We start from the raw sequence: 14,453 nt of genomic DNA on the forward strand, positions 1-14,453 counted from the left end.
TATGATTTTGATTGCATTTCTGGCTTATAAATACCAGATATAAAATACTGACCAAAGCGCTGCCATGTGAAAGCGGTCTTTAGCAACAATATGTAAATTGTTCTCCACCAAGTGGAATCAAACTGTCTCCAAAAAAGCCATCTTGATCCCTGCTGAGCCTCACGAGGTCCAAGTGACCGAAACAGATCAGTCCTTAGAAGCTTCATGATGCTCAAGTCTAATATTCCGGATGAATCCCAAGACTTTCCTCCGGAGCGGGACAATGAGTTACAGTCAAGCCATGTTTTCTTCGTTCTGCAAGAGAGCTGTGTCTTCTAGGTAAAATACATAGTTGCGGCAAGCATGGAGCGAGTGGAAAACCCAAAATATTACCAACACAGGAAGCACTCCGGATATCTTGTTGGAAAGAGTACAAAGTACTTTTGTAAAGCAATTTTGTCTTTGGTACATTATAAATGATTCTTCAGGGAGATGTAACAGAGCAGAGGCGACTCACGCGCTGACCGTTCACTTCCTCATTTACGCCATATTTACAGGTTACCAAGCAACAGCATAATCATTAGTGAGCATCAGAATGTCACAAGGGCACAAATCAGTGTCTTGTAGAGCCGAGCACAGGTTTGCCGAAAGGAAAAGAAAGGGAAAAAACCCCCCCAAAGCTCACCCTTCTGCCGAGGATCTGATTGATGGCAGCACTTTCTTTAAGCGTACACTCTGCTACAACGTTCGCTCTCATCTCTTTCATATACAACATAAAAGCGTTCAGCGGTTTCTTTATATGAGGTCTTTTTGGCTCCTGTTCTTTTCTCTGTTCATGATGAGGTTTCCTAAATGGAAACGAAAGACACATTTTGATGAAAACCACACAAAAGAGCAAATGAACAAATATAATTAATGGGTTGATGAACACTTGCAACTAATTACATGAAATAGAAGCCAATGAGAATGGCACAGAAAGGGCCATCTTTCCGAGGCCGTCAAAACGCAGAGTTGGTGTACACCGTTTTCTAAAATTACATCTATTTTATTGTTGCCATTTCACATGAAAAATGTCATGTAGAAATGGGAATCGGCTAATATTACGTAAAGTGGTAATTTTACCATTTCTGAAATTTAGCATATCATACTGGGGGGCATTAAGGTCATGTATAATCTTGATATGGGAGTGTGTCTGACAGCCAAGTGCAGGCACATACAGGGCAGTTACTGTTATTTTGGCACTGGGTTTAATCAGTGATTTGTCATCATCTAATAGAGATCAATCAGATGAGGGGCATACATTTGTAATGACTCTTTTACATGGGACAAGAGTCATCTAAACCAGCGTTTCTCAACTCCAGTCCTCATGGACCCCAATAGATCATGTTTTCAGGATATCCTATAGTAAGAACACCCGTAGGAATGTCTGAGGCACTGACCATAATTACATCACCTGTGCAATACTGAGGAAATCCTGAAAACATGACCTGTTGGGGGTCCCTGAGGACTGGAGCTGGGAAACACTGGTCTAAAGGACGGCACGAGTGTTGCTGTCACAGAAAAGATAGTTAGAACCTTGTTTAGCTGAGCATTTAGACAGAAAAACGTATCGCTGGATCCAGAGGTGTAACTTGAAGCTCCTGGTCCCCAATGCAAAACCTGTAACAGGGCCCCCAACTATAATGCTTTATTCATAGTACTGGGCTCCCTATATGGAGAAGAGAGGCCTTATGGGCCCCCTAAGGCTCCTGGGCCCGGGAGGAACCGCATCCCCTATAGTTACGCCCCTGGCTGGATCACAGGCTTCTTGCTCAGTGCTTCACCTTCTATGCTACATATCCCCTTTAGCAGCAATCAAATGTTTCCTGTTGCTGGAATTTTGTACCATTTCTCTCTTTAAAAGTGTGTGAGTTCATTAATATTTCTGGGGTGCCTTACGTGCACATCCCTTTTCAGGTGCACAAAAGGCACCCCCAAGGGGAGACGGCCTGTCTGCAAAGGCCGAGCAAGAACAAACAGCAACGTCACTTGCTCGTTCAAATAAGAGTTGCCTCATCTAAAAAGACCCCAAACTGATGTCAGACAACTCTATAGGCGGCTTATCCTCCACAATAATAAAAGGATCAGGCATTGGAATTCTACATGCTTGATCCCATTTTCCCCTGCCATGTGTTGGGTGATGGTCAGGATGTTCAGAGTACATTATTAGTTTAGTTAGATTGTGTGTGTCTATAACCTTTCCGTCATCAGTTCCATACTACCGAAACAATGAATCCAGGATAGATGTGCCTGGATAAGGGGTTTCAGAATAAATACGCTTTGAAGTCTGATTTGCAGTAGAGCTTCTTGTCAGAGGCACGCTGCGCTAGTTTGCCCTGCCTGCTTCATGTAGACTGACAGTTTCTCTCCCTGCTTGTGAAAAGAGAGAGCCATCACTCTGCATGCAGCAGGCGGGGAGAGGTCGGTGTGGCCCACCTCCGTGACTCAGAGATAGCGGGCAGGGAGAGGTCGGTGTGGCCCACCTCCGTGACTCAGAGATAGCGGGCAGGGAGAGGTCGGTGTGGCCCACCTCCGTGACTCAGAGATAGCGGGCAGGGAGAGGTCGGTGTGGCCCACCTCCGTGACTCAGAGATAGTGGGCAGGGAGAGGTTGCTGTGGCCCATTTCTGTGATTCAGAGATAGCGGGCAGGGAGAGGTCGGTGTGACCCACCTCCGTGACTCAGGAGATAGCGGGCAGGGAGAGGTCGGTGTGGCCCACCTCTGTGACTCAGGAGATAGCGGGCAGAGAGAGCTCGGTGTGGCCCACCTCCATGACGCAGAGATAGCGGGCAGAGAGAGCTCGGTGTGACCCACCTCCGTGACTCAGGAGATAGCGGGCAGGGAGAGGTCAGTGTGTCCCACTTCCATGACTCAGAGCTCAGAATGGGCACTGTGGAGTGGACAAAGGATTCTGCTGCCCCATGTAAAGAGACTAGTACTACAAATAATACTTGTGGGGCCATGCTGCATTGAAGCCCACAACTACAGATATAATGTGAATCCTAACCCTATTGAATACATTGCATAGTCTTAGGCCTGCTTCACATGAGCGGGTCGGATTCCGCATGTGAGATCCTACAGCAGATTCCATCTGTGAAGCCAACCGGTGACCCTGCGTACCTGTTACTTCTGTATTGCAGATGACCACGACAGCTTGCCATCAGTCATGCGCAGAACAGAACGGACGCCGATCGTGGATTCCGCAATAGGAATGTGAAGTTGGCCTTCTAGTGAAAGTAATACTTACACATGCATTAAGTCATTGTCACTATGTTGGTGTTCTTGTTTAACCTGAGGATTGACAATAGCGGGGTGAGGGATTCCAGTTGCGTGCGGACCTGGAGGACCAGGCACCATGTGATGTGAATACCTACGATAAAATATAAAGGCAAATTAGGAAGCAAAATAGGCAAGTGTATTTCGTCCAGTAATTTCGCTAATAGTTATTATTGATTACCCTAAAGACCCAATATATAAAGAAAGCAAGACATCTGTGATGATTAGGACTAAAACACATACAACAACAGAGACAAATTAACATGCAGGATTCTAAAACCAAGTCCAAGTATTATTGTGTTGTGCGCTTTTAAACTGCTTAGATTACATTGGGTTTCTTTTTGATTGGAGCTGCTTTCCACTTTGAACTGGATTAACATATTTAAAAAGAATAGTTCAGACAGAATAATTGATTCATTCCTAGCCGACTTGGCTCAATCAATTCAGTTCAAACAGGGTTATTGATTGACAGATTTCATGTAAAAATGGCTTTAGAAGCTGCAGGCGCCTATAATGCTGCTCTGCTGACAATCCCAGCACTTAGTGAATTGTCTTTATTGGGGAGAATAGGCCACAGGCATGAAACGGAGGATTGGGATTATTCTAGTGTGGAAGATTAGACATCTTGATTGTCAGCTATTATACTGTAGGGATAAACTGCAGACCATTGTGATACAAAGCAATAGGAGAAGGAGTAACATAATGCATGTGTTGGAAAACTGTGTCTAAATGCATCTAATAAAACAATGTAACAACAAAATAATATCCATTACACACAATATAAATAGCTTATTTTTAGCAACACAGTTGCTATAAGGATGACAATACTAACACAAGGGCATCTTCTTTATGATGTACTAAACTGGAAGTACGCTGCGGTTCCCTGTGTCTTGTGAAGCGGCTAGTTCAGGCCTGAAAGGTGTTACATACATCTACATACTTAAGACATCTACAGCCCCACTCCAGCTCATCTTCAAAGACATATTTCTTCAATACTACAGGTCTATACATTTTAGGCTTTTCAACTACTACACTGAATATGAAAAGGCAATGCCAAGTTACCTGGAAACCATGACATTTAGAAACCGTACTATAGGAAGCAGGTATAGAAAAGTGACATAAAATGAATGTATCAGCAAAGTACCAACGAAACAAACCACCACTTGAAAGGAATCTGTCACTATCTTCTTTCAGCACTCTCTGAGAGCAGTACAAGGTAGTGACAGCACTCAAACCGCAGTGATAGGTCTGCTGCATGTATCAGGGGCGTGCAGTTGGAGTCCCATTTTGGTGGAGTCAGTAGAAAATTATATACACAGTTATTTTTAAATAAACAAACATATATATATATATACACAAATATATATATATATATATATATATATACACACACACACACACACACACACATTATATATATATATATATACACATATATACATATATATATACACATATACACACACATATATATAATAAATATATATATATATAATATAATATATACATATATACATATACGCACACACACACACCTAAATAGCTTCATTTTTTCATCATAACGGTGATGAATAGCCTAATGTTACCATTTTAATATAGTAAACGTATCACTTAAGCTTCTTTCACACGAAAGCATAAACGGGGACGGCTTTTTTTTACGTCTGCTCCGTATAAGCGACTGTGCAGTAGTTTAGGAGAAACATGCATTTTATTAGTAGCAGCCAGACACCGTGGACAAGTCCTTGATATTCATAGACAGCAATTAGCCACACCTACCCTCCAGCCAATGACTGCCAGTTGTCTTACTATGCTCAGCAATAGGCAAAAAGGTGTCTGTCAATGGTTGAAGGGCGGGGTGAGTGAAGCTAGCCTGCGGATTGCGAATATGGAGGCCTAATTCTCTGTCTGGCTGCCACTGATAAAATGAAAGTTTCTCCCAAAGTAAATATAAATATACCAGACATATCATTGCCATCAGCATGCCACTACCTTGTGCTGCTCTCAGAGAGGAGTGCAAGATAATGATGACAAATTCTCTTAAAATTCAATAGCTTGAGTACTACTAAATCCGTAAACAGCAACTAAATCTTTAGTCATTCCAATGAGACACAAGAGATCATAAGTGTAACCTGAAGTGCCAGGCCCTAATACAAAGTCCTTAACAGCGAAGCCCCAACCACGGTGTCATTTGTAGTACTTGTCTCCTCTAATAGGACAGAGGGACCCATTGTGCCTCATTCTTTTGTTTCACTGTCTTTTTTGTTTTCTGGATCTCTTAAGATTAAGGCTGTCCTGCTTCTTGCACCCCTAACAGACAGATGTAATATGTTAGGAAACCCTGCAGCACCACTGCATTAAAAATACAAAACTACATAGTGCTCCTTGAAATTAATAGGCTATCCGTGTAGTGAATGGACACACCAGATCCTGTACAACACTGTTTTCCAACTCCAGTCCTTGGGACCCCCCAACAGGCCATGTTTTCAGGATTTCCTCAGTGTTGCACAGGTGATGTAATTATTGTCGGTGCCTCAGACATTGCCACAGGTGTTCTTACCATAGGATATCCTGAAAACATGACCTGTTGGGGTCTTTGAGGACTGGAGTTGGGGGAACACTGCAGTAGAGAAAGGTTACTCAACCTTTTCAAGCAAAGACTCTGTTCACGCTCGAAGGCTCATCCCTTCAACAGACTCCAAAATGGGTACAGACCATGCACCCAACTTTCTAAATAAAGATTATACACAAAATGAAAAGAGGAGCAATATGCTCTCCAGCTAGAAACCTCTTTTTATAGACACTAATCAGTTGTCAAGGAAGCTCTCCTAAACAAGACCATGCACTGGTATATGTTACTTTCATAGCTCTAACCATCTATCTTGCAATACACAACAGCAGTATAAAGCACCAAACTGGGAGTGAATACTATGATACAATAGAAAGGTTTTCCCGATGGATTAATGCCCAGTGGAGGAGGTGGTCAGCAGAGGAGGAAGAGGGGGAAGCTGTTGTGATGACTGCACAGCTGGATGCTATGGAGAGCAGGCTTTGTTTTTTTGGTGCAGCACATGGTGCTTGCTCCTTGAGAACGGTTGTGCTCTGGAGTGAAGGACAATTTTGGTCGCTGTTCTCTGTGTCAGCTAATTGATGAAAAGTACTGAATAAAGAACCTTCCTCTTAACTCAAGAGTATCCCAATATGGTATTTGATGTTTTATAAACAAAACAAGCCCTTTATCGAGCACAGATCCCCCAAATCCTGAGAATGCCCCTTTGTAAATTACTTCGTATAATGTAGATAATGTAGAAGGTGGTAATTTGATACCCTCATTGCTCATGAGTAGATGCAATGGGGGACATTTACGAAAGGCTGTACACCAGAATACTGACGCACAAAAAGTTGCAAAACTTTGCTACTCATCTTCCTCCTGTGTCTGCCCCTTTTTAAAAAGAGGCCAGAGCTTCCGAAGGGCATGGCCACCCTGGATCCTCAAATCTATGTATAATTTACGCCAGAAACTTCATTAAAGGGGTTGTCTCGCGGCAGCAAGTGGGGTTATACACTTCTGTATGGCCATATTAATGCACTTTGTAATATACATCGTGCATTAAATATGAGCCATACAGAAGTTATTCACTTACCTGCTCCGTTGCTAGCGTCCCCGTTGCCATGGTTCCGTCTAACTTCGGTGTCTTCTTGCTTTTTTAGACGCGCTTGCGCAGATGCATCTTCTCCCTTCGGCTGGTCTTGGAAGCATCGGCGTTTTGGCTCCGCCCCCGTCATGTGCCGATTCCAGCCAATCAGGAGGCTGGAACCGGCACACGTCATGGGGCGGAGCTACGCGATGATGCGTACAAGGGGGCGGAGCCAAAACGCCGATGCTTCCAAGACCAGCCGAAGGGAGAAGATGCATCTGCGCAAGCGCGTCTAAAAAAGCAAGAAGACACCGAAGTTAGACGGAACCATGGCAACGGGGACGCTAGCAACGGAGCAGGTAAGTGAATAACTTCTGTATGGCTCATATTTAATGCACGATGTATATTACAAAGTGCATTAATATGGCCATACAGAAGTGTATAGACCCACTTGATTTCGCGAGACAACCCCTTTAAATTATGCCAGAAATATACGCCTGGTTGGGACCAGGCATACATTTCTCAGAAGGTGCACAGAGGAGCCAGGAATGCACTGAATACATGTATTCGGTGCACTATGCTGTGGAGGAAATTGTACTAAGCCCAGTCATAGAACATGCCGGGCTTCGCAAATTTCCCTCATGCATTGTTTGTAGGTCTAATGAAGCAATACATCTTAAAACGTATGGACAAACACATCATTTATCTGGGATATATTACTTTAAATCCACCTAAAAGTACAACATTGGCACCTTTTTTACCCGTGAATCTATAATCCTACCTTTAAAACACCTGGAAACTCTAAAAACTTTCCATATTATGTATCAAAATGAAAATTTATAGTAATGAATTCTTTATAGGTCATTAAGAACCAATGAAAACGACTATTACGGTAAATCCGTTATGTGAACATTGCATGTATACAAGAGAACTTGGCAACTTTTAGAAGGTAGAGAACAAGTGGCCTCAGATATGATGCATTACGAAAGCATTACCAAATACTGCATCCCACAGTCCTATTGCAAGGCAGAGAAAGTTGTACACCTGAACAGAAATGACAAACATTAGCGGGAAAGGTTTAGCCATTTTCCAAATTCATTCACGCTTCAGAATTATTCCACATCTTTCCCATTTACGTCAAAGGCCAAGGTCAGCTTGTCTTTTACATGTTGTGCTCATGGTGGCGTTAGGGAAAAATGTACCCTTGCTCTACAAACACGAAGATGATGTTCTAAACCAACAGCTTGACCAACAAACCTTCCTCTGTGCCAGTAACAACTACTTCTGAGAAGCATCAACATCAAATAGATTTTAAAATGGGTTTTCCAAGTACAATTTTTTTTTAAACTGTTGGGCATAGCAAAAAACAACAAAATGAGTAACTCACCTCTTTTTATCCCCCTGGGAAACAGCCTGAGTGGCTCGAGCAATGATCTCTGTATGTATGTCTGACAGAAGTCAGGTGACAGCTTCAGCCAATCAGAGGCCACAGCGTCACTGAGCGTTTTTCTTCCATCAGTGCTCACATCCTGGGCACGGGTGAGTATTACCTTGTTATCCTATGCCATGCCTGGCTGTTAAAAAAAAGTTATAGTAGAACAAACCCCTTGAAGTAAAATAGATCAAACTATGGCGCCAATCACTTTGGAACAATTTACAGTGATATGATAGTAGACATCCCAAATACTTGCCACTATACCCAATGCTTATGCAAAAACTATAAAACCAATCCTCAAGGAAGGCCAACAGGATTGATTTAGTGAAGTAATTAAAATTACTGAAACAATATTTAAAAGAATACTCCGAGGCTTTTTGAACCGATGATCTATTCTCTGAATAGTTCATCAGTATTGGATTGATGGGGATCCATCGCACAGGACCATCATCCATCAGCTGTTCATCTGGTGAGGTCATCAGTGGTCATAGCAGGAAGTAGGAGTGCTGCCTTCACTCCCTCACTGAGCTGCAGACCCCCATTGATCAACTAGTGATGACCTATCCAGAGGATAGGTTCAAAAAGCCTGGAATACCCCTTTAAAGGCGTTGTCTCATGATGATAACCTTTGCCCATATGCCTTCTTAGAGCATATGTTTGTGATAGATGAGGGGCCCCCGACTCAAGATACCCTGCGACGAGCCAGAACTGAGAGCTACTCTAAAAATAATCAGCTCCTTCTTTGGAAGATTCAAGTCACCCATTTATTACACAGATGACCATACATCTAAATGGCTGCCATGTAAAACTATACTTCTCCTTTTGCAGTTGCTTCTAAGGAACTGTCTGACTGGAAGCAGACTCCTCAGAAAAATAAGGTTGTTTAATAAAATTCGCAGACATCTTTGTCACCGTGCCAAACATCACCTTTTCTGGGATGCAAAGATAAAACAAGAATCCTTTACTTTGGTTCCAATTAACCGGTCTTAGGCATTACAATACAAAAATACACTTTGTCCAAGAATTCTTCCCTCAACAAGTTTGTATCCAAGAGTCACTCTTGCCCAATTTAACCTTCGAGCATCCGCAGTCTTCGTTATCTGTCGAACGGTTTCAGGGCTACTCGTTACTCGGGGGTTACTCGTCAGGTACATACCACAACCACTCATTTTCTCTGTTACATTCCTTTTCCTCTGTTCCAATCACTTCCAATCTCCTCTCTACACAGTCCTTATCAGTGCTCACAACTGTGGTAGATGACCGGTGGTTCCGTGCACTCGCCACCGCCGAGGCATCCCATAGCTACAGGGATGGGCCCGAGACACGGCTCAGGGGAACTTTAGAGTTTCTGCCTCTTCCACACACGGTTCCCTTCTCCTGGACACCTTCACATTCTCCTCTTGAGACGTACTCCGTCCGCTCTTCCATGACACACACCCACTCTTCTTCGCTTCCCGACTACAACTCCTTAACTCCTCGGGTCATACATACTCAGCAAGTTTAAGAGACCGTACTCACAATTGACATAGGCTGACTAGAAAAACAGCACAGACATCAGTACACACAAAGACATGACTGTACTACATATGTAAGAGACAAAACACACAGAAAGAATCTGGGCCATTACAGTTGTATAAGATTAAAAAACTGGGTCCGTTTTCTTCGAACCCCTCTCCCAACAGCACTACTCTTCTCCACAGGCTGTGCCTGGTATTACAGCTCATCCCTATTTAGCGCACACACAAAAAGAAAGAAAAAGTTACGAACACCGATAACAAAGATTTAGGTGGATTCACACCTGCATCGGGGGTTCCGCTTTCCTCTTCTATTTGGGGAGCAGGAAAGAGGAATCCCCATGGCTGAACAGCTCCATCTCAGGACAGAACTAAACAGCGCTGAATGGACCTCATTTACACTCAGCCGCCCAGCTTTTAGACAGGAGAAAAAAGTGCTGCACGCAGAGCTTTTTTTTCTGGTATTTAAGTCGGATCTGCGACGGAACTTCCATTTTCTTAAACTATACTGACAATATGAAAACCAGAATCTGGTTGTTATGGAGGACAGCTGCAGTATTTGTCAGCACTAGTTCTTATACACGAGGCTCTTTTTGGTTTGGGTTTTATTAGGTTTTAGTGTGCATACAAACCATCCATCTACACAGCCCCTATTGGACAGGCCATCAGGAGATTTGGCTATTAGTACCATCTCTATGCTGACGACACCCAGTTATACACCTCTTCCCGTGATATCACAGCACCGGTCCTTCAGAATGCCACTGACTGTCTGTCCGCTGTCTCTATTACTATGTCTTCTCTCTACCTAAAACTGAACATCTCAAAAACTGACCTACTTGTGTTTCTGCCCTCTACTAACTGACCTCCTTCTGACATCTCCATCTCAGTGTGTGGCAGCATAACTCCCAGCACGCCCGCTGTCTTGGGGTTATATTCAACTATGATCTCTCCTTGACCCCCTGCATCCAATCCCTTGCCCGAACATGTCAGCTGCACCTCAAGAACATCGCAAGAATACGCCCTTTTCTCACCGTGGACACAATAAAAACAGTCACTGTTGCCCTCATCAAGTCTCAGCTTGATTATTACAACTCGCTGCTGATCGACCTCCTGTGCTCCAGACTCTCCCCTCTCCAATCCCTCCTAATTGCGGCAGCCAGGCTCATCTTCCTGTCCAGCCGCTACTCGAACGCCTCTGCCATGTGCCAGTCACTACACTGGCTGCCTTTCATATACAGAATGCAATTTAAACTCCCTACCCTCATCCACAAAGATCTCTACATCACCGTGCCCCCCTACATTGCCTCACTCATCTCAATCCACCAGCCAGCCCGCACCCTCCACTCCGCTAATGAAATCAGACTAAGCAACCCTCTAACTCAAACCTCATTCCCGCCTCCAAGACTTCTCCAGAGCAGCACCAGTCCTGTAGAACGCACTACCTCAAACAATCTCGGCAATCCCTGACCCACATAATTTCAGGCATGCTCTAAAACTGCACCTCTTCATGGAGGCATACCACATCTCCTAAACCAAACCCTCTGTACTCCGCCTGATAACATGCTCCCTGTCCTACTGACTGCAATCCCTGATAGCTACAATCAACCGCCCCCTGCAGTCATACAGATTCGACCACTATATGGTTAAATTTAACCATCCCCCTCATTCCTACTGTTTCCATCAATAGATTACTACATGTAACAGTGGTTTTGTTTTTCCCCCCTGTTTTGTAAGCGCTGCAGAATATGTTGGCGCCATATAAAGAACGATTATTATTATCATCATCAACATTTTAGTGAAAATATTAAATACTCATGTTCTTTATAAACAAGCAAAATAAAAAATAAGGGTTAATAAAATCTAGCCAATCTTATAACTCGGGTCTATCCTTTTAATGAAGGCCAGCCAACAACAATGTAGCGATACAATTGTCCTGCAAAATGTTGGAAATCACCTGGTTTTATTACTATAGAGATTTCATACAAACAGGAAAGTCGCCAATATCCGTTTCATGCTTCGGGCGATTTTCTCTAATCTCACCACACATCATGGCTCTAGCATGGGGGACTTATGACCCTCCATAATAAAGCAGAATTATTATTTAATCACAATTTCAGATTAATTTCCAGTTACAGAAAATTTTTGCTTTCATAAAATACTGAAATAGGACTAAAACAATCTGTTCCTAGGGAGCACAATAGTAACACAACATACAGAAATCATCGTGGAAAGGACCCTTACGTTTTGGTAATTGTGACCTTCCAAAAATGTAAATATCTACATGGTTACAAATTTCCTTTTTGATTTTCATCAATCAGTTAAAAAGTTGATTTTGTTATGGATGACACTAAGGCCGGCTTCACACGACCGGGACGGATTTCGCATGCGGGATCCCACAGCAGGTTCCAGCTGTGAATATTCATTGTGTATGGGCCGTGGGTCGGACGACCTACATTGACTTCAATGGAGACCGTCCACACGTAGTCCACAGCAAAATAAATCTTATGGAAAACGCAATTTTTATCTGCGAGTGTGAGCGAAAAAATGATTTTACATGCTTTTCAATTAGTGCAATTTGCTGCAGATTCCGATCGTGGATTCCGCAATAGGAATCCGGTCATGTGGATCCGGCCTAACAAAGTCAATAATCACTTGTTTAGTTTACTTCTAAAGCTACAATGCAGTTTTACATGAGGAAATAGGTGCTCGTTATGGGTGTCGAAAGAGATGGCTGTCAACCAAATGACTGGTCAGCTTAGATGCATCAACATCCCCATTTACCATTACTAGCATAATGCCAGGATACAATCATTCCTATCAGTCACTTCCGCCCTATCCAGCACAGCAATCAGTAGAAGGGAAGATAGTGAAGTCATGGGGCCACATGGAAACTCAACCAGAAAACCATTGCATCATTCAGTCACTGCATGTATTTACACTGAACGATTACCCTTCAGATTCTCGCGGGAATCGCAGGAATCCGAATAATCATTCTGTGTAAAACCACCTTAACTCATCTCAGAGAAGATTACTCTTCAGAGGCATGATAAATCTCTGTATTACATGAGTCAAGAAGGGAGTGATGGTGCACGGACTGGAATGATTCACCAGGAGGCCTGACACAGCCATGCACAAGACTGTGTGAACCTAAAATGCTATCAGACATAGACAGACTGTGGGATGACACCTCATGGAACCAGAACAGCAAATGTAGTTTTAAATGAGAAAAAAAAACATTATTACTGTCCTCATATGAAATAAATCTGTATACCACATCATCTGTAATTCTATGCCTAATAGGATACACAGATAGGTGTTGTCTTCATGATACAAACGTTTTAAAGGGGAGGTGTAGGATAAATATTTTTAAAAAGATCTTGTAATGGGTAAAATAACAAAAAGTATACTACCACCTTACCAATCTCCTGCCACTCCCGTGGTCATCACTGTGGCCAACAACTGACTGTGGTCTCATTTCAGGTTGACATGTCCTCACTGGAGCAGGAAGAAGAGACCAGTGGTGAACCAGTAAAGCATCGGCACAAGAGTGACAGGGGATTGGTAAGTAATGTATTACAACTTTTGTTATTATAAGCCCTTTAAAACTTTACGTGGTTGGACAATGGCCTTAACTTCTCTACATAATGGTGGCATGTTATCTGAAATTGCTGCATCCCATCCCAGTGCCGATTGCTTGATACATCTCTCTTAACATAACTAGATAAGTTTTCAGTTTGATAGAATTTGAAGTGTATTGACCCGGTGCATAAAGATTTGTCAGGTTTGCCATTCTTGATTCTAGGAAAGCTTGATGAGAGCTGCAAAGTGCCGTATGCCTGAGCCCGTCCGTCTTACCAGCGATTGGAGGGTTGAGGGTATACATGCAGATACATGGTAGCCATGTGCTGAGAGGGGGCGGAGAAAACTGGGAAGAGTGTACCCTTCATGAATACAGTGGGCTCATAACTACTGGTAGGAGTCCTTATCAGACTTGATTAGCCAAACGTTACAAGATCTGCTAATGAAACAATTTAGTCAGACTAATCCCATAGCTTTTTTCCTTTGCTTTTCTGAAATTCCTTATTATATTGACATGCCGTGCTGGAAAGAATTGTTGAATTTTAAGAATTTTTGGACAATTAATTAAATACCAGATGAAAGCAATTTCAACATTTCACTATCAGAAATATTAGACCTAACTATAATATAACAAAAAGTGAAACATCCTAACAGTCTGTCCTGAAAACTTACCAGCCGAGAGGAGGAGTCATCTGGCCCACACCTCCAGGAGACAGTGGGTAGAAGGTAGGTAGGTCAGGTGCTTGGGGATGCCTGTGCATGCCTATTAAAGAAGCAGAACGTTGTATCACTTTCCAAATACCATATCTGTGTGTGTATATCAGTAGGTAGAGTCACAGGACAGTCACATCAATACCTTTTTCTTGCTGTAAATGTAATGTACGACAAATAATGTTAGGTTCCAGTGCAAAGAAGTGGTAAGTGCTGCTATTTTACCCCGGAGGACATTAATTCCTTCTCAGCCCTCAATGGATTAGTCACTGTCCTCCAGTTCTG

At 42.9% G+C, this 14,453-nt stretch overlaps 1 protein-coding gene across 4 annotated transcripts in view; it reads right to left on the minus strand.

The window, feature by feature from the left end:
* The window catches only part of LEF1 (lymphoid enhancer binding factor 1), a 117,539-nt gene that overhangs the window by 39,270 nt on the left and 63,816 nt on the right, over positions 1-14,453 (minus strand). For all 4 annotated transcript variants that reach the window (XM_066573815.1, XM_066573816.1, XM_066573818.1 and 1 more), the window contains 3 exons: positions 14,130-14,220; positions 3,266-3,388; positions 665-827 (listed from right to left, as the gene is read on the minus strand). In XM_066573815.1, coding sequence (XP_066429912.1) covers positions 665-827; positions 3,266-3,388; positions 14,130-14,220 — 377 coding nt within the window. The remainder of the gene's footprint in view (positions 1-664; positions 828-3,265; positions 3,389-14,129; positions 14,221-14,453) is intronic.

Source organism: Eleutherodactylus coqui, chromosome 7 (assembly GCF_035609145.1).
Source record: "Eleutherodactylus coqui strain aEleCoq1 chromosome 7, aEleCoq1.hap1, whole genome shotgun sequence".
Taxonomy (NCBI): domain Eukaryota; kingdom Metazoa; phylum Chordata; class Amphibia; order Anura; family Eleutherodactylidae; genus Eleutherodactylus; species Eleutherodactylus coqui.